We start from the raw sequence: 25,058 nt of genomic DNA, 5'->3' as shown, positions 1-25,058 counted from the left end.
CTGTTTTAGTTGTTTTTGCCAACAGGCTGTTCATGGGGATGTTGCAAAAATTGGAACAGTATTGTTAAGTTGTGAAAACTTATCTGAAATTCCAATCAAGTCTATGTCCTATATTCTGTTCACTTTCTTGTGAAAGAATGTATTTATACATGGAGAATTTATTCAATCTTGTTTAAAACAGTGAGCCAGCTACATCACTCATGGTACATAGACTTTTCACCTGCTTAAAACAACTAACAAGTTAGGGTCTGAGCTACCTTGAGATACTTTGAGGGTCTGGCCTGGTCTGGGGCTAGTGCCAAAATTGGAAAAGCTGATTCAGACTAGTCAAGCAACAACCTGACATAGTCATACTCACAGAATCATAACTTACAGGCAATGTATCAAACACCATTCATCATCCCTGGTTGGTTGCACTGACAGGACAGTGGAGGTGGCAGCACAGTGGTATATGGTCAGTGAAGGTTGCCCTGGGTGTCCTCAATATTGACTAATAGGCCCCATTAAGTTTCATGGCTGCCCATGGGCAAGTAAGCCTCCTGCTTGATTACCATGTACCATCCTCCTTCCATGGATGAATCGGTATTCCCTCATGTTGAACAATGATTGGAGGAAGCATTTGAGGATGGCAATTGCACAAAATGTACATTGGTGGGTGCATTTCAATATCCATCACCAAGAGTGACTTGGCACTAGTATGACTGATCCGGTCGGATCCTAAAAGACATAGATGTTAGGGTGTAGATGGGTGGTTTTACTCAAAGGTTGGTGACATTGTGGATAATGTAGAAAGTTGTCAAAGGATACAGTAGGATATAGATTGAGATTATCAGGTATGATTGGAGAAATGGCAGATGGAGTTTAATCCAGATAAGTGTGAAGTATTGCACTTTGGGAGATCAAATGGTAAAGAAAAGTACACCTTTAATGGCAGGACCTGAAATAGCACTGATGTACAGCAGGATCTTGGGATTGAAGTCCATAGCTCCCTGAAAGTGGTCACAAAGTAAATAGGATGGTAAAGACACATGGCATGCTTGCCGTTATTAGTCAGGAAATGAGTCAGGATGTCATGTTGCAGCTATATAATTCTTTAGGTGTGGCCAAACCAATGTATTCTATAGTAAGGCATTCAATTCAGTTCACCATTTTACAGAAAGGATTTGCAGGCTTTAGAGGATATGGGTTTATCAGGATGCTGCCTGGATTAGAGGGTATGAGCTATAAAGGAGGCTAGAAAAACTAACAGCAGAGATTAAATGGAGACTTGACAGAAGTCTACACAATTGAGGTGAATATAGGATTGATGGCCAGAATATTTTCCCAGTGTTGAAATGTCTCCTACTAAGGCATGCATTTAAGGTGGTGGTGGTGGTGGGGGGGGGGGGGGGGGGGGGGGAGAAAGAGTAGGAGGAGTTCAAAGGAGATGTGAGGGCAAGTTTTTTTTTAAGCAAAGGAGTCTGGAATATGCTGCCACTGCCAGGAGTGGTGGAGGAGTTAGATATGATGGGGTGTTTCAGGGACGTTTAGATAAGCAGGTGAATGTCCAAGAAATGGAGGAATATGGACCAAGGGCAGGCTGAAGGCATTGGCCCATGATGTTGTGCTGAGTTAAGCTAAAGGGTCTGTTCCTGTGTTGTACTGTTCTACGTAAATTCAAGGTTTCATTCCCTATTTACGAGAGAATTATAAATTTCAGGTTACTAATCAGCTCTGATCAAAAATAGCAATTTGATGCTTGTGATGCTGATCCGTACAAGACATTTTGATTTTATTTGCACATGTAACTATTTCCACAAATGTTGAGAATTTCAAATATTGTGCCCAAATGTAAAATTGCACTTTCATCTTGAAGTATCTGGATAAAATGAATCTCATCAGTGTATTATTTCCCTTGACTTGTGACATCCCTTTTTCTTCTTTGAGCAGTATCTAGTGAGTATGGTGCTATACTTGTAATCAAGAGGTCATGAATAAAAACACATAGCAGAGAAAACTGAGCTCAGTAAATTAATTCATAAAGGCACTTGAAAAATTAGGGGAGGCAGTCAATATTGAAGAGGACTGAAGTTAATTACATGATGACAAACAGACAACAGGCATATAAGTAGCAAATCTAGTTTAGAACTAGCAGAAGTAGGTAGATAATTCATTCCCTCAAGCTTGCCCCACCATTTAATATGATCATGGTTGATACCACCAGCCTCCATTCCACATTCCTGTGATCCCTCCATGACCCATTTACTCATTCCTAACTAAAAAACTGTCCACCTTGTCCATAAATTTATTCAATGCCCTGGCATACACCACATTCTGGAGCAGTGAATTCCATACAACGCCTGCCTCAAAGATTCTAAAGTCATCAGGTTGGCTTTCTGAAGAATTCATATAAACTGCCTAGTTAACCCTGCACACAATCCCACCTACTTAGCAATATTAGAAAGATCGTTGCCAAGAAATCCAATAGTAAATTCAGAAGAAACATTTAGCATACCTGCCATGTTTTCCAGCACTTTAGAGATACTGGCAAAATTGTGGAAATCACTACCTTAAGGAGTGGTTAAGGAGAATAACAGACTGAGTCATTGGAGACTAAGTAGGTCATTCAGCCTATTGAATCTGTTCTGCCATACAATGAGATCATGGCTGATCTGATAATTCTCAATTCCTCTTTCCTGCCTTCCTCTCATAACCCTTGATTCCATTACTGATTAAAAATCTGTTCACTTTAGCCTTGAATATATTTAATGACCCAGCATTGATACCATTCTGGTCTAGAATTGCATAGATTCGCTACACTCAAATCTTTCCTCATGTCTTATGCGACCCTTCCTTCTGAGGTTGTGCCCTGTGGTCCTGGACCCTGGCACAACATGAAATAATCCTTCTGTATCTATCTGAAGTCTTCCAAGTATCCTGTTTCAATAATGTTGTCATCTTTTACATTCCAAAGAGTACAGACCCAACCTGCTCAACTTCTCATTAAGACAGGCCCTCCATTCATGGTACCAACCAAGTAAACCTTCTCTAATGTCTCCAATGTCAATTTATCTTTCCTTCAGGACTCAAAGTTCAATATTCCAGCTGATTTGACTACTGCCTGATATAGTTTGTGAAACCTCCCAAATTTAATATTCCATTCCCTTTGAAATAAAGGCCTAGATTCCATTTGCATTCCCTTTTTTCTGCCTCACAGATGAGAACTCCCAAATTCCTCCTTTCTAGAGTTTTCTAGAGTTTAAATGACATTCACTCCTCTAATCCTCCAGCTAAAATGCATAACCTCCCATTTCATTCAACCTGCCAAGTTAACTTAACCTGCCCACACTCCTCTGTAGACTGTTCGTGTCACCCTCACCACTTGCCTTCCCACCTATTTTTGTATCATAGATACATTGCAGGAAAGTGACATATTTAAAGTCTGGTTGAAGATTTGTAGCTCGGGTGTCCGTTGTTGTGGTTCTGTTCGCCGAGCTGGAAGTTTTTGCTGCAAACGTTTCGTTCATTGGCTAGGGAACATCATCAGTGCTATTGGAGCCTCCTGTGAAGCGCTGCTGTGATGTTTCTTCCAGTATTTATAGTTGTTTGTTCTTGCCGCTTCCGGGTGTCAGTTTCAGTTGTAGTAGTTTGTATGTGGGGTCCAGGTCGATGTGTCTGTTGATGGATGTTCTTGCCGCTTCCGGGTGTCAGTTTCAGCTGTAGTGGTTTGTATATGGGGTCCAGGTCCATGTGTCTGTTAATGGAGTTTGTGGATGAATGCCATGCCTCTAGGAATTCCCTGGCTGTTCTCTGTCTGGCTTGTCCTATGATGGTAGTGTTTTCCCAGTCAAATTCGTGTTCATGGTTTGAATTGACTGGGAAAACACTACTATCATAGGGCAAGCCAGACAGAGAACAGCCAGGGAATTCCTAGAGGCATGGCATTCATCTACAAACTCCATTAACAGACACATGGACCTGGACCCCAAATACAAACCACTACAGCTGAAACTGACACCCGGAAGCGGCAAGAACATCCATCAACAGACACATCGACCTGGACCCCACATACAAACTACTACAACTGAAACTGACACCCGGAAGCGGCAAGAACAAACCACTATAAATACTGGAAGAAACATCACAGCAGCGCTTCACAGGAGGCTCCAATAGCACTGATGATGTTCCCTAGCCAGGGAACGAAACGTTTGCAGCAAAAACTTCCAGCTCGGCGAACAGAACCACAACAAAGTGACATATATACATTAAGGCAAAAGGTGACACTGATAGATTAGTTGAGCTAAGGCCTGATTAAAGTGAAGCATAAACTGACTTGTCATACAGTCAGAGGCTCACAGCGCCAGAGACCCGGGTTCAATTCCCGACTCAGGCGACTGACTGTGTGGAGTTTGCACGTTCTCCCCGTGTCTGCGTGGGTTTCCTCCCACAGTCCAAAGATGTGCGGGTCAGGTGAATTGGCCATGCTAAATTGCCCGTAGTGTTAGGTAAGGGGTAAATGTAGGGGTATGGGTGGGTTGCGCTTCGGCGGGTCGGTGTGGACTTGTTGGGCCGAAGGGCCTGTTTCCACACTGTAAGTAATCTAATCTAATCTAATCTAATCTATATACAGAAGGGAAACAGACTCTTCAGACTAACTCATCCATGCTAACCAGATATCCTAAAGTAATCTAGTCCAACTTGCCAGTATTTTACAATAGGTGCAGGAGTAGGCTATTCTGCCCTTCGAGCCCACACCACCATTCAATATGGTCATGGCTGATCATCCTTAATCAGTATCGTGTTCCTGCCTTATCTCCATAATCCTTGATTCCATTATCCTTGACAGTCCTATCCAACTCTTTTTTAAATGAATCCAGAGACTGGGCCTCCATTGCTCTCTGGGGCAGAGCATTCCACACAGCCACCACTCTCTGGATGAAGAAGTTTCTCCTCATCTCTGTCCTAAATGGTCTACCTCATATTTTTAAGCGGTGTCCTCTGGTTCGGCACTCACCCATCTGTGGAAACATGTTTCCTGCCTCCAGCATGCCCAATCCTTTAAATATCTGACCCAAATTCCTCTTGGACCCTTGCTACTCATTTAAACATCTAGATGCCCTCAACTGTACCAGCTTCAACCATTTCCTCTGGCAGCTCATTCCACACATGCATCAACATCTATGTAAAACCTACCCCTTGGCTCCCTTTTTAAACTTTCCCCCTGTCACTTTAAACCTATGCCCTCTGATTTGGGATTCCCTATCCTGGGGAAAAGACCTTGACAATTCACCCTATCCCTCATGATTTTATAAACTTCTACAAGATCACTCCTCAGCCTCCTACGCTCTAGGCAAATCAGCCCCAGCCTATTCAGCCACACTCCATTGCTCAAATCTTCCAAACCTAGCAATATTCTTAAATCTCTTCTGAACCCTTTAATGTTCAACACCACCTTTCCTATATTAGGGAGACCAGAACTGAATGCAGTATTCCAAAAGTAGACTATCCAGTGTCCTGTACAGTCACAACATGACATCCCAACTCCTATACTCAATGCACTGACAAAGAAAGCAAGCATACCAAACACTACCTTCACCATCCTATAAGCCTGTCTCTTCACCTTCAAGAAGTTCTGAACCTACACTCCAATATAGTTGTTCATCAACATTCCCCAGGCTGCTACTATTAAGTGCATAAGTCCTGCTCTGAGTTGCCTTACCAAAGTGCAGCACTTCACACTTATCTAAATTAAAGCCCATCTGCTACCCCTCAGCCTATCAACTCATCTGATCAAGGCCCTGTTGCATTCAGTGGATAGTGAAGAAGGTTATCTCTCCCATCAATTTTGGTGTCATCTGCAAACCTCCTAACCAAACTATTAATATACAAATGATTTATGTAAATGGCAAAAAGCAGTAGATCCAGCACTGATCCTTGTTGCACACCAGTGGTCACAGGCCTCTTGTACAACAAACAATCCTCCATCACCACCCTCTGTCTCTGACTTTCAAGCCAATTTTGTATCCAAATGGCACTTTCTCCCTGGATTCCATGTGCTCTGACCTTGCTAACCAGTCAACATTCTAAAATAAGAACAATGTTTTTGTTTCAGCTCATCAGTATGTGCAAAGTGCTGCAAAGCTTCAATTAGTCTGGCAGCAAGTGTGGAAACAGTTAACATCACAGGTCCATTACTACCATTATTTGAAGAAGTGAAGACTGAAGACATTAAACCGTGGAACACTTACATGGTTTCTCTCACAGATGCTGCCAGACCTATTGAGTTTCTCCAGAACTTTATTTTTATTTCTGACAGACCAGTTGGACCAAATAGAATATTAATAGAAATACAGGGTATGTAAGCCAATGCAACCATTCCCATCCCACCACACTCCAAGTCATACTTTCCTCTTGTTTTGAACACAAATAAACATGAGTTCATAATAGCTTTATCCTGGCTATGTATGCAGTAAAATTACTCCAGAAGTACAAACAAACAGGGAACCAAAAGTAAATAACTCTAAAATGTTCATAACTGAACTTGTTTTTGTCATCACTTTTGCCTGCAGTTTACATCGCTGTTGGCTGGGACCCTTCCTGCTTGCTTGAGTATTACTGACCTCTGAGTCCATTGGCAGAGGCATCCTCTGGATTGAATTTGTTCTATTATCTTTGGCTCTCACCATCATCTTTTTTTCTTCCTTCCATAGCCAATGTCTGAGTCTGTTTAGGAAAATGTGCCTCCCTTTGCCCTGAGGTGAACCTCAGACCAACCTATTGTGTCTAGTTCTACAACGTGGGTGGCACCATAGCTCCATAGTCAGCACTTCTGCCTCAGTACCAGAGACCCAGGTTCAATTCCACTCTCAGGTGAGTGACTAGGAAAATGTGTAAACTCCAGAATGTCTGTGTGGGTTTCCCCAGGTGCTTTGGTTCCCCCCACCCCGTTTGAGCAAACAATCAATGAGGAACTTCAAACCTGCATCTACAGGAAAACAATACACACTGACCAAATAGTCAACTACAGAAGCAATCATCCCAACACCCACAAAGCTGCATTAGGACAGTATTTCAACAAACCACCACACACTGCAGCACTGAGGAACTACAAAGAACAGAAGAGAAATCCCTATACAGCATATTCAAGAAGAACAGTTACCCAATAGGAATGATCAGCCATGATCATATTGAATGGCGGTGCAGGCTCAAAGGGCTGAATGGCCTACTCCTGCACCTATTGTCTATGGTCAATAAACAGTCTGCCAATTTCCCAGCAACAAATCCAAACAAGTAGACACAATACACCCAGAAACCTTTGCAATTTTACCCTACATCAGAGACATCTCTGAAATGACTTCCAGACTACTGAGACTTCCTAGCAGCATTTTAGCACACAAAAATCAACTTAAAAATCAACTAGATACAAAAAGACATGATCCACTAGTATCCTTATATACAGACAAAGAAAGACACCACATTGATTGGAACAACACATCCATCCTCGGACAAGCCAAACAGACACACGAGAATTCCTTCAAGCATCGCATTCCATCCAGAACTCTATCAATAAACACATCGACATGGACCCCATCTACCATCCTCAGAGAAAAAAAGAATCGAAAATGATATCACCCATACAAAGAAACCTAAATATATAAATAGAAAGCAGGGCATACCACTAGCGCTTCACCAGTGATGTCACCTAGTATGATGACAATGTTTGAAATCAAATCTTCTAGCTCAGTGAATAAACTTACATCCAGAACTTCAACCTGAGATAAAAATCTTTTCAAAAATCGCTAGAGATTATTTTTTAATTAACTTGGTCAGCATTCCTTCCCCCATTCTGCCATTTAATACGATCATGGCTGATTGGATTGTGGCCTCAACTCCACTCTCTTCTCTAACCCCGCAACTTCAATTCCCTTGTTAGTCAATCTCTACGTTAAAAATTTTCAATAACATTACTTCCACTACCTTCTGGGGAAGAAAGATTCACAACTCTAAAATAAAAATAATTCTCCTTGCGTTTGTCTAAAATGGAACACTCCCTATTTTTATACTTTGACTCCTAATTTGTGTCCTTCCCAAATGAAGAAAGACCCTTTCAGCATTCATCCTTGCAAGTTCCCTCAGCATTGTGTTTCAATAAGATCATCCCTTATTCTTCTAAATTCAAGTGGATGAAGGCCCAAACTCCCAAACCTTTTTTCATAGGATAACCCTGTCATCCTAAGGCATCTTTGGAGGGAACATTTTCTCAACCACCTCTAATGCATTGAAACCTTTTCTTTAAATAAGACTAAGACTGTATTCAGTGTTGAAAACGTGTTGCTGGAAAAGCACAGCAGGTCAGGCAGCATCCAAGGAACAGGAAATTCGACGTTTCAGGCATAAGCCCTTCATCAGGAATGAGGAAAGTGTGTCCAGCAGGCTAAGACAAAAGGTAGGGGGGGGGGGCGATGGAGATGTGATAGGTGGAAGGAGGTCAAGGTGAGAGTGATAGGCTGGAGTGGGGTGGGGCGGAGAGGTCAGGAAGAAGATTGCAGGTTAGGAAGGCGGTGCTGAGTTCCAGGGATTCAACTGAGACAAGGTGGGGGAAGGGGAAATGAGGAAACTGGAGAAATCTGAGTTCATCCAGTTCCACAAGGGATGAACTCAGATTTCTCCAGTTCCACAAGGGATGAACTCAGATTTCTCCAGTTTCCTCATTTCCCCTCCCCCCACCTTGTCTCAGTCGAATCCCTCGAACTCAGCACCACCTTCCTAACCTGAAATCTTCTTCCTGACCTCTCCACCCCCACCCCACTCCGGCCGATCACCCTCACCTTGACCTCCTTCCACCTATCACATCTCCATCGCCCCTCCCCGAAGTCCCTCCTCCCTACCTTTCATCTTAGCCTGCTGAATACACTTTCCTCATTCCTGATGAAGGGCTTATGCCCGAAACGTTGAATTTCCTGTTCCTTGGATGCTGAATGACCTGCTGCGCTTTTCCAGCAACACATTTTCAACTCTGATCTCCAGCATCTGCAGACCTCACTTTCTCCTCTAAGACTGTACTCAGTACACCAATAAATACCAATATAACTGCTGCAAAATATCCCAATCTTTGTATTGAGAAGGCAACACTCTAGTGGTATTATCACTGGACTGTTAATCCAGAGACCCAGATAATGTTTTGGAGACCCAGATCTGAATCCAGCCACAGGAATTTGAATTCAATAAAAACTGGAAAGTAAGGGTTTAATAATGACCATGAATCCATTGTCAATTGTCGTAAAATGCATCTAATTCACAAATCTCCTTAGGGAATGAAATTGCCATCCTTTCCTGCTCTGACCCTCATGTAACTCCAGACCAACAGCAATGTGATTGACTCTTAATTGCCCTCTGAGTAATTAATGATGGGCAATAAATGCTGTTGAACCCAGTGACGCCCTCATCCTGTGAATGAATAAAAATAATTTGCCTTCCTAGTTACCTGCTGTACCTCTATATTAAAGTTTTTTTGTGTTTTACATATCAGACCCAGATCACTCTGTACCACTGAGCTCTGCAAACACTCCATTTAAGTAATATGTTGCTTTCTTCATTTCGCTGTCAAAGTGGACAACATCACAGTTTTCCACATTATATAGTATCTGCCAAAATTTATTGCTCATGCACTTAACCTATCCAATCCCTTAGACTTTAATGTTCCTTTTAAAACCTATCTTCATAGCATCAGTAAATTTAGCAACAGGACATTCAATTCCTCATCATCGAAGTCATTGGTTTAGACTCTATACAGTTGATCCCAGTAGCATTCCACTTGTGACATGTTGTTGATGCTAAAATGATCCATCTGTCCTACTGTCTCCTGTCGGCTAACCAGCCCTCTATCCAAGATAAATTGCTATCTAATACACCATAAGCTCTGTTTTATATAGTAATCCCTAATGTGACACCTTGTCAAATGATCTTTGAAAATCTATGTACAAAATATCTACAGTTTTCCCTTTATCCGTACTGCCTGTTATTTCCTCAAAGAATTCTATTAAATTAGATGACTGTATCCTTTACACTTTACTCCAGGATCTACTTAGCAAGTAGGCAACACAGTGGAGCATCAGATATTCATTAACAAAATACTAAGCTTCTCAAAAGATTAATGAAATCCTGAAAGCCAACAGGAGGACTTTTTTTGATAATTGGAAAAACTAAAGGTTCATTCCTATTGAACTGGTGCATGTTTTCCTTATAATTGTACTATGTCTGCATTCTCTGCTCAGGTCTTTAAGCATATAGCCCCCTACAACAGAGGCAACATTTGAGAGCTAGACATTTGAATGAAACAGTTCTCAAAATGTAAACTTGTTGCATTTCATCCATTGTAATTTTTAAATTGACTACATTATTCAGCTTTTAAATGTTTTAAGACCTTTCATGTTACATTCTCTAGAAACAGACCTATATTTTGAAGAGAGCAACTTGAAGGGTGCAACCAACTTCAATTAAACGAGATTTTCTATGAAATTTCTATGAAACTTTTTTAGGCATATTACTATTTCCACCATCTCAAAAACAAATGTGTAATGTTGCGATTTTATATCCCATGTTATCTTTATAAGCTAATTGAAAAATCAGTTATTTTTCTGTGAAGTTCACTTGGTTTTATTCTCACATCCAAAAATAAAGTCATTCAATGTTTTTCAAGTTTTGCTTTCTTTGAGTTTATGTTCTTGCTGTAGTCAGGATTGAATCTGAAGTACTGACTTTGAAGAATAGTGATACCACTGCATCACAACACTTGGGTACTGACTGTGTCCAAATCTGAAATTCAATTTGGCAATCCTTGTGCTCATGCAAACTAAATCTTGACTACCTTATACTTAGGTTTTCCAGGAAGACAAACTTCAGACTGTTCAAACTTTTGCTGGCATATTGCACCATCTCTGAAGGAAAATAAACTGACATAGCATTTCCATTGGAGTACATGATCTACATATAGTTATGGGAGTATTAGGAACTATGGATCCCTGTTTCAAAAATTAATTTTACAAAAGATGGTGAAAATAGAATACGTGTAAGGCCTGGACAGATAGATATGGGCAAAAGAGTGAAAGGTTATCAAAGGGTTAGCAGGAATGTGGAGTAACCAGATCACCTGTGATTTTATTGAATGGTGAAGCAATCTTAAGAGCCAAGGTGGTATACATTTGCTCCTAATTTTGTGTCTTAGCTGAGGAAGTAAATGAGATCATGTGGGACTTGGAAATGTTTGCGTGCTTGCGCATGATTTCATCTACAAATTGTAACCAAATTCATCCTAGTCATCCACCAAAAGGATGATGCAGTGTTCAGGTGCATCCCCACAAAATAAAGCAAAGGAAATTAGTTTGATGCATCAACTTGACCCTTCACTATGTATCACCTGACAGCTGATTACTGGAAGCGAGCTTGGTGTCGAACACCTGACTGCTTGCCTACTTAAAAGAAGAATTATAAGTGAAATATAAATAAACAATACAGTTTACAAAGTGGAAAATGAAAATTAGAATAAATTCAAAATTATAAATTCATGCACGCATTATAAAACCACATTGGTTAACATGGCACATTTTAGAAAAAAAGAAATTGAGCGTAATGAACATTCAAATTTTGTATGACAAATATCCAATTATTTCAGGAGGGCTGACATAAGGTTAACTTCAAACTAACTTTCACATGATTGGCCCTTAATGGCTGCTACTAACAGGGGGTCAGCAGCTGACATGTTGAATTTAGTCAGTGGATTACAATCTAGCCTTGCCATTTATTTACACAAAGAAATATGAAAATATAAAAATCAGTTCCATTAAAATCCTGAAAAAAAATTATCAAGTTACACTTTTGTAATTGGCTCCTGTCCAGTTTTACTTCCTTACATTCAGGTAAGATAGCTTTATAGCTTCAATCTCACATTTTCGCAATGGTTTGTAACGGATGCAACTACATTAATAATTTGTTGCAGTTTAGATATTCTGATAAGGCAGGAGGTCTCTGGCACAGTTGTCATATTGCTTGCCAAATTTCTCACATCAACTCTAAACTAAAAATTAACTTTCAACCCGATAGCTCTTAAGTAACCTAGATATTTGTTGCCACATCTTTTTTTAATCTTCCACCCAACCAGTTTTCAGTTTCATTACGAAGTCTATTACAAATATTTATAAACAGCCACATTAAAATGAAAATAATTTCAATGGAAAATGTGAAAAAAAATTACATTCAAACAACTGATGTTGAATCTTTCACAACATTACCTTTAGAATGCACCAAATTCAACGCCTGGCTTTCTGAGTAAGGTGCACAAACCAGTGATTTTCCACTGAAATATATTCTTCATTACAATGTGCTTTCCATACGATGTTCATAAGTAACAGGTTAATGCAAATAATTCTTATAATTTTATGAAACACAAACAATTATAAAAACAAGACTACTATAATTTTAATTCACAAGATGACCAGCTATTTACTTCAAACTGGAACCTTTTTACCTTTGATCTGCAATGGTCTCCCTCATGTCTGGCTGCAAGTTCACTCTGTACAGTCTTTTACCTGATACTGTGGCAGAATTTACACAACGTATGAAACCGAACACCTACTCAGTGATCAGTTCTCAAAGTGACTAATTCAAAATGTAAGAAGTACCTGCAGTCAGAAGTCTCAGTTTCCTCAATAGTTGGTAGCCTGCTAATCATAAGGAAAGCCTTGAACATCTACACACTGTCCAGTCAACACAGTATACAGAAGAAGGGCGACTGCCCACACTACACTAATCATTTACTTTGTTTCAGTTGCTGACAGGAATTCCTTCAAGAGATTATCATATGTCATTTAGATAGCTAGAATCTTCGTATAATACTCTTATGTTACTACCTGGATATTCTGACCAATAAAGTGGATTACAAGATTTGCGAGATTCATTGCTACCAGAAGTCGCCCTGCAGCAAGGAGGAGGAGGGGAGAAAGATTGTTGCCAAAGCAATCAACTGCACCTGCTCAAGTCCCTGTGCACTTTCTAAAAGCAACAGTACCAGCAACCCAGCACAATTACGCCAAGAAAACTGTGGATACTGCAGATTTTTTTTGTCATTTTCTTCCCTTACATAAGGAGATATGTTTTACTAATTTTCTTAAAAATCAGTTTCTAGTAAAATGAGTAAAACATAAATGTAAAAACTACATAGAATTGTAAATTAAATTACTATTAATCTGCTTCTGCCCTTAACCATTTATATGAATTTTGAGTATTATAAACATTCTTTAACAGAGCCAGGTATACCTATTTTTTCTCTATATTATAAACTGGCACGACCCTCTAACGTTACAGTTTTCTTAGTGATATTAACAGTTTTAAAGTTGTACATAGTCTTCTCTTTCAACTCTATCTTCGATACTGAATGACTGCACACCATTGTTGAAAACAATAATAATGCTACCGCTAAAAAGTTCATTCAACCCAAATATCATGCAATAGTCAAGACTAAACACTATAATGATAATTAAATAAAGATTTATAAAATCTCTAATGACCTCAATATAGATGTTTGAACTTGACAGTTTTCAATTCCTAAGGTGCCCTTGTACTATATTTTATTTTAGAAGCTACTTCTATTTGTATAAACAATATTCCAACTTATACCATTGCAGTTTTCATGTATCAAGTAAGGGTTTTAATTGCCAGACATGGGAAATTTCCAAACACACTGTGCTGTCTTCTGCAATTATACAAGAAGTGATTTACTCACCCAATGCTGCTTAGAGCTTGTTCAAAGAGCTCATTTTGAAGAAGAATGTCATGTTGGTTTGAGAAAACACTATTTAAACTGGTTAAAACAGAGCTGCAGAACTGACGCAGTGCTTCAAACTGCATTTTCATCTCTTACCCCCATATACTGTAAAACCGTCTATCTCCTATGTAACATCAAATGCCAAGATGCCAATCAAATGCCTGAGTCCGTTCTGACCTGTGTAAAGACTACGATTGATGAACACCAGTCAATAGTTAATTGTTCAGATGTCATCCGCTAATTCAGCCAGAGAAGCTAAGCACTTTAAACACCATTACTGACTGTAGCAATAATGCTTTGCAGCAGTGAGGGTTCCCCATTCCCAGCTGCAGTGTCGAGCAGTCACAGATTTCTAATATCCGAATGCTTATTAAACAAACACAGGCTACACGCTTTGATCAGGAATTCAAGCACATCAAGCTTCCAACAATCAGGCCTTGAAAGTAATACAAAAGGGAGAAGAAAAATACTTTAAATCTATCAGTTGAGAAGAAGAAAAAGAGCAGACTGTTTTGCACATATCATATGATTAAATAATCAAATAGATGTGAGTGTCTTGCATATGCATGCATGTAGGGGAAGGCGTTGCCTGTTACAAACCATCAGTAGCATTTTTACAATAACCAACACAACAATAAAAATGATAATTTAATGTATACAAATTAAGATGCTTAATTTTTCTACTTCCTGTAAACTACTTTTTTTAAATGAAAATACTCGTAAGACCTTTCTTCAGATTGTCCTAATTTTCTATTATCATCTATTGTTCTACATTCATAATAGTCTGTTTAACTGACTGTCGGGCCAACACTACTCATTTTTCACAACATAGCAAGGAGAAAAATGTCCATACATGTAATATTCAAAAAGAGATGAAGCATTAAATTACAAATATGCTGATATTACTTCAGGGTTTGGTCTATTCTGTGCACTTATGGCCAGCCATTCAGAGCCACACACACACACACATCTTAAATTCATTCCTGCTCAACCACTATTCTGTAATTAATATATTTGTTGATGAAATCATAGGTACATCACACCTATACACTGTTCAGCTAACATCTTAAGTATATATTTTTTTCATTTGTTACCGAATTGACAGCACAGTAGCATTGAACACTGGAGATACAAATTTATCATCATGGTCCCCTCACAGCAGTATAAAGTCAGCATAGCAGCACTAGCCAGCAGTTCCAAACAGCCAGTTTGTGGATAGGATTGCTCACAACCTGACCTCTTTCTCATTTTACACCAAACAAATATAAAAAGGGTAAAATAAGCTGAAAAAGAACAATCTATTACATCACAACAAAAATCACTGAATTACCATATATTTCCTCAATATAATAAAAGCTTTCATGTACGTGCAATCCAAAACATTTTTTAAAAACCCTGAATGAACAATTATCTTGCTATTACAAATATTTTTGCAATTATTTTGCCTCTTAAAGAACTGCTATTTGACTTGCAAAAACCACATCACATTGAAAAACTCAAACCATCACATAATAATACGTATTACTATCACAAGGAATCTTCCTAACTAGGCTGAAAAACCAAGCACCATTTTGGTTGCAATTAGGTCATGAAATTCTGGCACAATTTCTCATATCAACTCATTTCTCATTTCAAAGTTCAACACAGAAAGTAAAAAAAGTGTCCCCTTTAATAGATGTCAGTTGTGATTCAGAAGATAGGCACATCCTCCTGCTCCTTGGATGCTGCCTGACCTGCTGCGCTTTTCCAGCAACACATTTTTCAGGTTATACATTCATGTTTCACTCTAGGACTTCAGTTCAAAAATCAAAGCTGACACGCAACTGTTGCCCTGTTGCAAGTGTCACCTTTCAAAGGAGACCCTGCCATATCTCTTAGAAAGAATCTCAACAGTGCGTAAGTAGGACATTCAGCCCATTAAGTCCACACCAGCCCTCCGAAAAGCATGCCACCCAGACCCATCCAACTACCTATCCCTGTAACCCTGCATTTCCCATGGTTAATCCACCTAGCCTGCAATGGACACAATGAGCAATTTAGAACATAGAACAGTACAGTACAGTACAGGCCCTTCGGCCCACAATGTTGTGCTGTGCATTTATCTGAATCTAAGTGCAACCTAACCTACACAACACCCTTCAATTTACTGCCATCCATGAACTTGTCCAGCAGTCACTTAAATGTCAGAAATGTCTCTGACTCTACTAACACCGCTGGCAGTGCATTCCATGCACCCACCACATTGTGTAAAGAAGTGCATGGCTAATCCACCTAACCTGCACACCTTCGGACTGTGGGAGGAAACCCATGTTAACACGAATGGAATTTGAAAACTCCACACAGTTGCCTGAGAATGAAATCGAATCCCGATCCCTGGCACTTGTGAGACAGCAGTGCTAACCACTAAGCCATTGTGCCACTGCTATTGTGAATATGAAAGATTCCATGATGCTATTTCAAAGAGCACAGTAGTTGTCCTATAAACAATAGACAATAGGTGCATTTGGCCCTTCGAGCCAGCACAACCATTGATTGTGATCATGACTAATCATCCACAATCAATATCCTGTTCCTGCCTTATCCCCATAACCCTTGATTCCACATCTTTAACAGCGCTATCCATCTCTTTCTTGAAAGTATCCAGAGACATGGCCTCCACTGCATTCTGGGGCAGAGCATTCCTATCCACCATTCTCTGGGTGAAGAAGTTTCTCCTCAACTCTGTTCTAAATGGCCTCCCCTTACTTTTCAACTGTGTCCTCTGGGTCTGAACTCACTCATCAGCAGAAACATGCTTCCTGCCTCCAGAGTGTCCAGTGCTTAAATAATTTTATATGTCTCAATCAGATCTCCTCTATCCTTCTAAACCCAAGTGTATATAAGCCCAGTCACTCCAATCTTCCAACATATGATAGTTCCACCATTCCAGGAATTGACCTCGTGAACCTACGCTGCACTCCCTCAATAGCCAGAAAGTCCTTCCTCAAATTTGGAGACCAAAACTGCACACAATACTCCAGGTGTGGTCTCACTAGGACCCTGTACAGCTGCAGTAGGACCTCTTTGCTCCTATACTCAATTCCTCTTGTTATGAAGGCCAGCATGCCATTAGCTTTCTTCACTGCCTGCTGTACCTGCACACTTGCTTTCATTGACTGATGTACAAGAACACCTAGATCTCGTTGTACGTCCCCTTTACCTAACTTACTCCATTTAAATAGTAATCTGCCTTCCTGTTCTTGCCACCAAAGTGGATAACCACACATTTATCCACATTAAACTGCATCTGCCATGCATCCATCCACTCACCTAGCCTGTCCAAGTCACCCTATATTCTCATAACATCCTCCTCACATTTCAGCCTGCCACCCAACTTTGTGTCATCAACAAATTTGCTAACATTACTTTTAATGACTTCATCTATATCATTGATGCATATTGTAAACAGCTGCAGACCCAGCACCGAACATTGTAGTACCCCACTCGTCACTGCTAGCCAATCTGAAGGGGATCCGTTTATCAAAACTCTTTGCTTCCTGTCAGTCAGCCAATTTTCAGTCCAAGTCAGTACATTACCCCCAATACCATGTGCCCTAAATTTGCTCACTAATCTCCTTTGTGGGACTTTATCAAAGGCTTTCTGAAAGTCCAGGTACACAACATTCACTGGCTCTCCCTTGCCCATCTTCAAGGTTACAGCCTCAAAATATTCCAGAAGATTAGTCAAGCACAATTTCCCCTTTACCATGCTGACTCTGACCTATCCTGTTACTGCTATCCATATGAGTCGTAATTTCATTTTTATAACTGACTCCTGCATCTTTCCCACCACTGACATTCAGGCTAACCAGTTTAGAATTCCCTGTTTTCTTTCTCCCTCTATTTTTGAAAAGTGGGACAACATTAGCTATCCTCCAATTTGCAGGAACTGATCCTGAATTGATGGAACATTGGAAAATGATTACCAATGCATCCATATTTCTACAGACACCTTCTTAAGTATCCTGGGATGCAGGCCGTCAGGTCCCAGGGACTTATCAGCCTTCAGACCTAACAGTCTACCCAACACTATTTCCTGCTTAATATAAATTCCCTTCAGTTCATCCATTATCCTCGGTCCTTCAGCCACTATTACATCTGGGAGATTGCTTGTGTCTTCCCCAGTGAAGATAGATCCAAAGTACCTATTCAACTCTTCTGCTATTTCCTTGTTCCCCATAATAAATTCACCCATTTCTGTCTTCATGGCCCAATTTTAGTCCTAGTATCTTAACCAAAGTTTATCTCGCAAATAACATTGCAAAAATATGTTATATGGTCATTATCACATGACTGTTTGTGGGAGCTTGCTATGTCTGGGTTTTGGCTGCTATGTTTCCTCATTAAAACATTGCCTAACCTTCAGTAATAGTTAATTGGTTGTGAAGTCCATTGGTCATGAAAGGCATTATATAAATATCGTTTATCATTAGAAATGTTCAACTCATTATTTTCCAACTGGAACAATGTAGAGTGGTCTGCTCCAGATGGAATGATTCAAAACAAATTTCTTGGTGTATCTCATCTGGCTGTAAGATCAAGCTGTCTTGGGACATGCCTAGAATTAATACATATTTTCCAGTTGTGATGGTGTTCTGGGGTGCAATGTTTTCATTTTCTGAGGTACAGCTGAAAAATGGAGATGGTCCAAGCTACAACTGAGATGGTCATGCAAGGAAAGCTACAAGGGGCGGCACGGTGGCACAGTGGTTAGCACTGCTGCCTCACAGCGCCAGAGACCTGGGTTCAATTCCCGACTCAGGCAACTGACTGTGTGGAGTTTGCACATTCTCCCCGTGTCTGCGTGGGTTTCCTCCGGGTGCTCCGGTTTCCTCCCACAGTCCAAAGATGTGCGGGTCAGGTGAATTGGCTATGCTAAATTGCCCGTAGTGTTAGGCAAAGGGGTAAATGTAGGGGTATGGGTGGGTTGCGCTTCGGCGGGTCGGTGTGGACTTGTTGGGCCAAAGGGCCTGTTTCCACACTGTAAGTAATCTAATCTATGCATTATACCAATGGCAACTTCACCACCACTACCAGTGATTAGTTAGCAGGACATGGCCACAAAACCCAGGTTTGGTGATTTATCTTCAAAACGAAGTGACCAGGACTAGATAATTCAAACTTCAATACTAATAAATAAAAGATGTACAAGATGCCAAAATCAAGGCACAAGTCTGTAACAACTCATGCACTAATCTATGAATGATCCCTTGTAACATATTGATGAAAAGAGGAATGGAAGGGTCGCCGTCTAAGGATATATACATGCAGTATAATCATGGCACAATTCAATACACTGCTTCTGCTTTCTCCCCATATCTTCTGAAGGTCACTTAGGACTGAGATGAGGAGAAATTTCCTCACCCCGAGAGTGGTGAGTCTGTGCAATTCTTTTCTTTAGGAAGTGGTCAAGGTGGAAACATTGAAGGTTTAAATGAGGAGTTACATATAGTTTATTGGACTGAAGGTATCAAAGTCTATGGGGACAAAGCAGAAAGAAGGTACCGAATATCATTACAGACCCAAATGGCCTACTCCTACTCCTATTTCAATAACATGCAAATTTTTCATATTCTTTGTACTGCATCCAGAATTATTTATTGTCCTACAACATACAAAATCTGCAATGGCTATTTACTGTTGCTCTTGGGAATATCAGTGAGATTAGATTTCAAGTTGATTTTTTTTTAATGATGCAGATTTGTAATAGTAGTGCTCAAACTGGTGGAATATATTTCAATTTTACAATTTCTTGCTGTGTCAACCTATGAGGGAAAGTAATAAAGCAGACAGATTTAATGATGACAAGAATAAAATAATCTACAGCTGGCTTTTCTTAGCTTGTTGGAAATAATTATTAATAGTAATCCATTAATATCCTACCCAAAAGCAGCAGTGACTTTTAACATGCTGCTCTTGATTTTTGCTCCCAAGACAGGTCATAGAGTCAGAAAATTCTTGACTCAGTACTCCCACTTTTGGAAAAAGTGGATTAGCAGCTCAATGCTGGACCCACGTGGATGCAGATCAGAGATAGCCACAGGGACTGCCAAGTGCTAAGAAAGCTAAAAGTGTTTGTCCTGGTTTTGTTTTAAACTATTAAGCCCTTTAACCCCCAATCTCGAATCTGTTCATCTTTAACGCAAACCCCACGTCCCATACCAAGTAAGTGGAAACTCACACCTCCCATCTTGGCACTTCTTGCCAACTCACGTAGTATTCACCATGGGCAGATGTAATGAGCCATACTGAGATGTAGTAAAATAAATTCCTAATTATCTATTAATTATGTAACATGATTCACAAAAGGCATTTAATACATTATCAGTTCCTTAAATATTTAAGACTGGTAATCCTCTCATAACACCTTGAAGCTGTTAATCAGACTGCAGAACTTGCAGGTCCCTCCTGGTTGTGGAAGCAATCAGTAATAATGTTTAAAAAAAAAGCTCTTAGGCTTAAATCAACAAAAAAAAGCATAAAACTGTAAGGACAGCTTTTGTTTTTAAACAATTCATAGACCATAACAGGCAGCAGCTTTGTTTCAAAATTTAAAGGGCTGGGGATTCAAATAACTTGACAGTTATAAATAGGCAAGAGGAAATGTGAAGGAGCAGCACTCTGAAAGCTGGTGCTTCCAAATAAACCTGTTGGACTATAACCCATGTTGTGTGATTTTTAACTGTGTACACCCTACTCCAACACGAGCAATTCCAAATCACAAAAATTTCATAACACGTACACAATAACATAAGGATTTTATTCCAATAAAAATGGGGTCAGTTTGAACGTGAGTTCAAAAGAAAGCAAAATCCTAGAAATCCCAGAGATCTGAAATGAAAACACAAAGTACCAGAGAAACACAAAAGGTCTCGTAGCATTTGTGAGAGAGAAATAGAGTTGACATTTCAAGGACAATATGACATCTTTGGAGTAACAAGTTCCAATGTAGAGTCATATTAGACTTGAAATGTTAACACCTAGTTTTAATGCCTGACTGAGCTGTGGTTTTTCACCAATGATAGTGTAACAGTTCACCCAAACTTTTATTGGCTAAAATCGGATCTGATGGAAATGGTGCAAGAATTCCAGATTTGGGCTTCCACCGCAATTTTGAGTAAACCCTACGGTCTTCACAATTCTAAAAAAACTAAACCACATCATCAGGTTCTTCTTAGAAGGGAATTTTAGTCCACTCTAAGAGGCATATTTGTGAATTGCAAAATGTCTCTGATAAAGTTCTACAAAAAAGTGACATGATAACTTGCAGTCAAGACTGGAAAAGCACAGCAGATCAAGCAGCATCCAAGGAGCAGGAGAATCGACATTTCGGGCATAAGCCCTTCATCGGGAATGAGTGGTGGAGAGATCCAGGAAAGGGAGGGAGGTGTCTAAGATGGTCCAGGTGAATTTGAGGTTAAGTTGGAAGGTGTTTGTGAAGTCGACGAACTGTTCAACTCCTCATGGGAGCACAAGGTAGTGCCGATACAGTCATCAATGTAGTGAAATAAAAGGTGGGGAATGGTGCCGATGTAGCTGTGAAAGATGGACTGTTCTACATATCCAAAGAAGAGGCAAACATAGCTGGGGCCCATGTGGGTGCCCATGGCTACCCTTTTGGTTTGGAGGAAGTGGGAGGATTAAAAGGAGAAGTTGTTGAGAATGAGGACCAGTTCAGCCAGGTAACTGACTGTGTCAGGGGAAGGGTACTGGTTGGGTCAGCACGAGAGGAAGAAGTAGAGGACTTGGAGGCCTTCATCGTGACAGATAGATGAGTAGAGGGACTGGATGTTCATGGTGAAGATAAGGCGTTGTGGGTTGGGGAAACGCAAGTCTTGGAGGAGTTGAAAGGCATGGGTGTTGTCCCAAACGTAGGTGTGGAGTTCCTGGACTAAAGGGGACAGGACAATGTCAAGGACAATGCCAGAGATGAGGTCGGTGGGGCAGGAGCAGGCTGAGACAATGGGTCAACCAGATTTGTGAATCTTGGGTAGGAGTTAGAATCAGGCCGTACAGGGTTCTCTGAATACAAGGTTGGAGACTGTTGGTGGGAAACCCCCAAAGGTGATGAAGTTGCGAATGGCCTGGGAGATAATGGCTTGGTGTGGGGAGGTGGGGTTCTGGTTGAAGGGCAGTAGATGGTGTCTGCGAGTTGGCACCTGGCTTCAGCGGTGTAGAGGTCGGTGCACCAAACTACCACTGCACCCCCTCTTGTCTACTGGTTTGATGGCAAGGTTGAGGTTTGGACGGAGCGAGTGGAGCACTGAACATTGCGAGGGTGAGACATTGAATGGGAGAGAGGGGTAGACAGGTTGAGATGGTCTATGCTGCGACAGCAGTTAGAAATGAAGAGATCAAGAACAGGTAACAGACCAGCACAAGATGTCAAGGTAGATGGAGTGTGTCCGAGGAAGGAGAAGGGGTGCGAGGAAGGAGAAGGGATCCTCGGAGGGTGGGCAGGAATCTTGCTGGAAAAAGTGGGCTCGGAGGTTGAGGCAGGGGAATATTCAAGGTCCCAAACTCATTAATCCAGGATGTAGTGGGACGAAGGTGAGGCCCTTGCTGAGTACTTGTAGTATGTTTTACACAAAAATAGCCAAACACCTCAATGAGAAAATTAAATTCCTACTGTAACGAGGAAGGATAAAATGATAAAAATAAGCACACTACATCACTTGCTTTGGAAATTCACCCTTTGAGACACTTCATAATCAGCAGACAGAAAATAAGCTCAAACATGCCATTTTAAGAACCACTTTAATAACTGGTGGAGAAACAGGAGGGAAACAGTAAAAAAAATGCAACCAGGACTTCTTTTGGATGCAATTTACTGGTGTTTTTACTGTAAATGTCATACCTGTCTGTGGTTATCTCACTGGTGGCCTGAATTGAATGTTGCTTCGCCCCTGAACCATTTTTGATTGAATCTTGTCGCATGAGCCCTTGAGGTCTGTTTTTGTCTGACGCTGGTGTGGAAACGTCCCCTGAGGATAATGGATCTTGGAACTGGGAATGCTCCTGGAGTTTTGCTTTCTTTTCCTCTGGTGCTTCTTCGTTTCTGTGGGACACTCCTGCTGTGGTCTCAGCCGGGTCAGCCTCCTGTGGCGTGTTTGGGCCACTGCTATAGAACCAGGCCCCTGATTTAGTGAGGATTTCCTGCTGCTTTCGGCACAAGTTACATACCCACATCACCTGAGACGAGAAAAGTAGGTTAGTCTTAGTGCAGTAATTAATATCATTTTTTTAGAATGAGATTTTAAATCTTTTGATTAAAGACAAAGAGTTGAAATACTTAAACACATTATTGTTTAAAAAACTCAAGATTAAATCTGGTGTGAAGAAAAAAATAAAATCTGGAATTTGAATGGTATAAGGTATTTCCTTTCCTCAACTCTCCTGTCAAGTGCATAGACCCTTCTTCAAAGGATGGGTCAAGAAAACCACAGCATCATGCATATTGATTGACCTACAAAAGGAACTCCTGTCAAACCCTGGGAAACTCATGATTTTAAAATTGACATGTTAAGATATCAATTCAGAATGGGATTTGTACCCAATTACTCTGTGCAGATTTAATGTTATACTGCCCAGGTAACCAAGTCATTACTTGGTTACCCTAATTTCTAACTGTCAAAATCATCAGTAACAGATGGTACATAGTTTATTACTATTGGGGCATACTCTTGGGTTTCTGCTATGAATATCTTACAGCATTTATATGGCAAGAAGCCAAAGATACTCCCAAATAGAACAGACTGAAAAGACAAAAAAACTGAAACGCATGTGTACAAAGTAAGAAAACTAATGATTGGTCTGAACGAATTGCAGATGCTGTTAATCAGAAACTTCTGAGGAAGGGGCACACAATGTAAAGTGCTAACTCTGATTTCTCTTCACAGATGCTTCCCTACCTGAACTTTTCCAGCAATTTCTATATTTGTTGTTGATGACTGATCTTAGAGACAAGGTAAAAGAAGTTTCCAGTTTGAAATAATGGGCTAAATTTTACCAGGAATTTCTTCAGTGGCAATTTTGGTGAATTTCTTGGAAGGACTTCCTCCGTGAGCAGCAAAAATTTTTTTGCACTCTCTCCTCGAAATTACCTTATTACCTATGCACCAAGCATGCTGGTGTCTAGCTTTACACCATTTTTTCACCCACTTACTGCAGACAGAAATACTGAGTAATACTGGGAACCCCGGGGTGTCTAGCACAGTGTCATCTTACACAGTGCACATGTCATGAGAGCTAGCCTTTCACCACTCACGAGCAAGAATCCCATCCCACCATTCAACACTTGGTTGGAAATGGGGCTTTTTGACCCTCAACAGCAGGAAGCTCATCACTGCCAACCACATGGAATTCTCCTAAATTTGTGTCTCATGCCCACATCACTCAGTGCCTGGCATGATTTCATATTAATTCAAATTCCAAGAACAACGGCAACACTGCTGCTTCACAGTGTCAGAGTTCGAAGTTCAATTCCAGCCTTTGGTGACTGTGTGGAGGTTGCATGTTCTTCCAAAGTCTACACTGGATTCTGCTGGATGCTCTGGTTTCATATTCCAAAGATGTGCAGGTTTAGTGTATTAGTCACGATAAATACAGGTTATAAGGATGGGGTAAGTTGCTCTTTGGAGGTTCCGTGCAGACTGAATGGGATGAATGGCCTCTTTCTGCACTGTAAGGATTCTATGATTCTATGAAGACGCCGGAGACAGATTTGATGAAGCCTGCTAAGCATGGAAGTATGGTGAGGAGTGACTTAATTATGTAACAATCCAAATTTCACTTTCAAAATAGCAGTTGGAGACCAGAGATCCAAGTCAACAGCAAGTTTATGACATGCTAGGCTTCAGATCAATGTGCAACTAATGCCTATTTGCAATATTCCATGAATACACATTAGCATACAACAGATAATCCTCTGAATGCTGACCCAGTCCAGCATGTGTCACAGAGCAGGGTCACCTCAGAGTGTAAAAGTAAATTGTTTTTAATTGTGGTGGCTTGTAACAGATGGGGTAAACACTAAAGCTATTTCCTTGATTTTTGAGCAAGATAATCATGGATTGACGTTAGCTTAGAAAACCCAAACATTAATGTTCATGACAGTTTGGAGGAGACCTGACTGAGGTCAGAAGCAAATATAGCTTTTCACCTCGAAAGCAATACAGGAAACTTGCAGTAGTATCAGTATAGCATTTCGAAACTTGCAAGA

General features: G+C 40.4%; 1 protein-coding gene across 1 annotated transcript in view; it reads right to left on the bottom strand.

Annotated features, from left to right (window-relative positions):
* Nucleotides 1-25,058, bottom strand: part of rims2a (regulating synaptic membrane exocytosis 2a) — an 839,749-nt gene that overhangs the window by 704,939 nt on the left and 109,752 nt on the right. Inside the window, exon 3 of the mRNA XM_060824314.1 lies at nucleotides 22,742-23,029. Within this exon, the coding sequence (XP_060680297.1) occupies nucleotides 22,742-23,029 (288 nt within the window). The remainder of the gene's footprint in view (nucleotides 1-22,741; nucleotides 23,030-25,058) is intronic.

The sequence above is a fragment of the Hemiscyllium ocellatum genome, chromosome 4, assembly GCF_020745735.1.
Source record: "Hemiscyllium ocellatum isolate sHemOce1 chromosome 4, sHemOce1.pat.X.cur, whole genome shotgun sequence".
Taxonomy (NCBI): domain Eukaryota; kingdom Metazoa; phylum Chordata; class Chondrichthyes; order Orectolobiformes; family Hemiscylliidae; genus Hemiscyllium; species Hemiscyllium ocellatum.
Note: the sequence above shows the minus strand (reverse complement) of the source record. Positions and strands in the feature narration are given on the sequence as shown.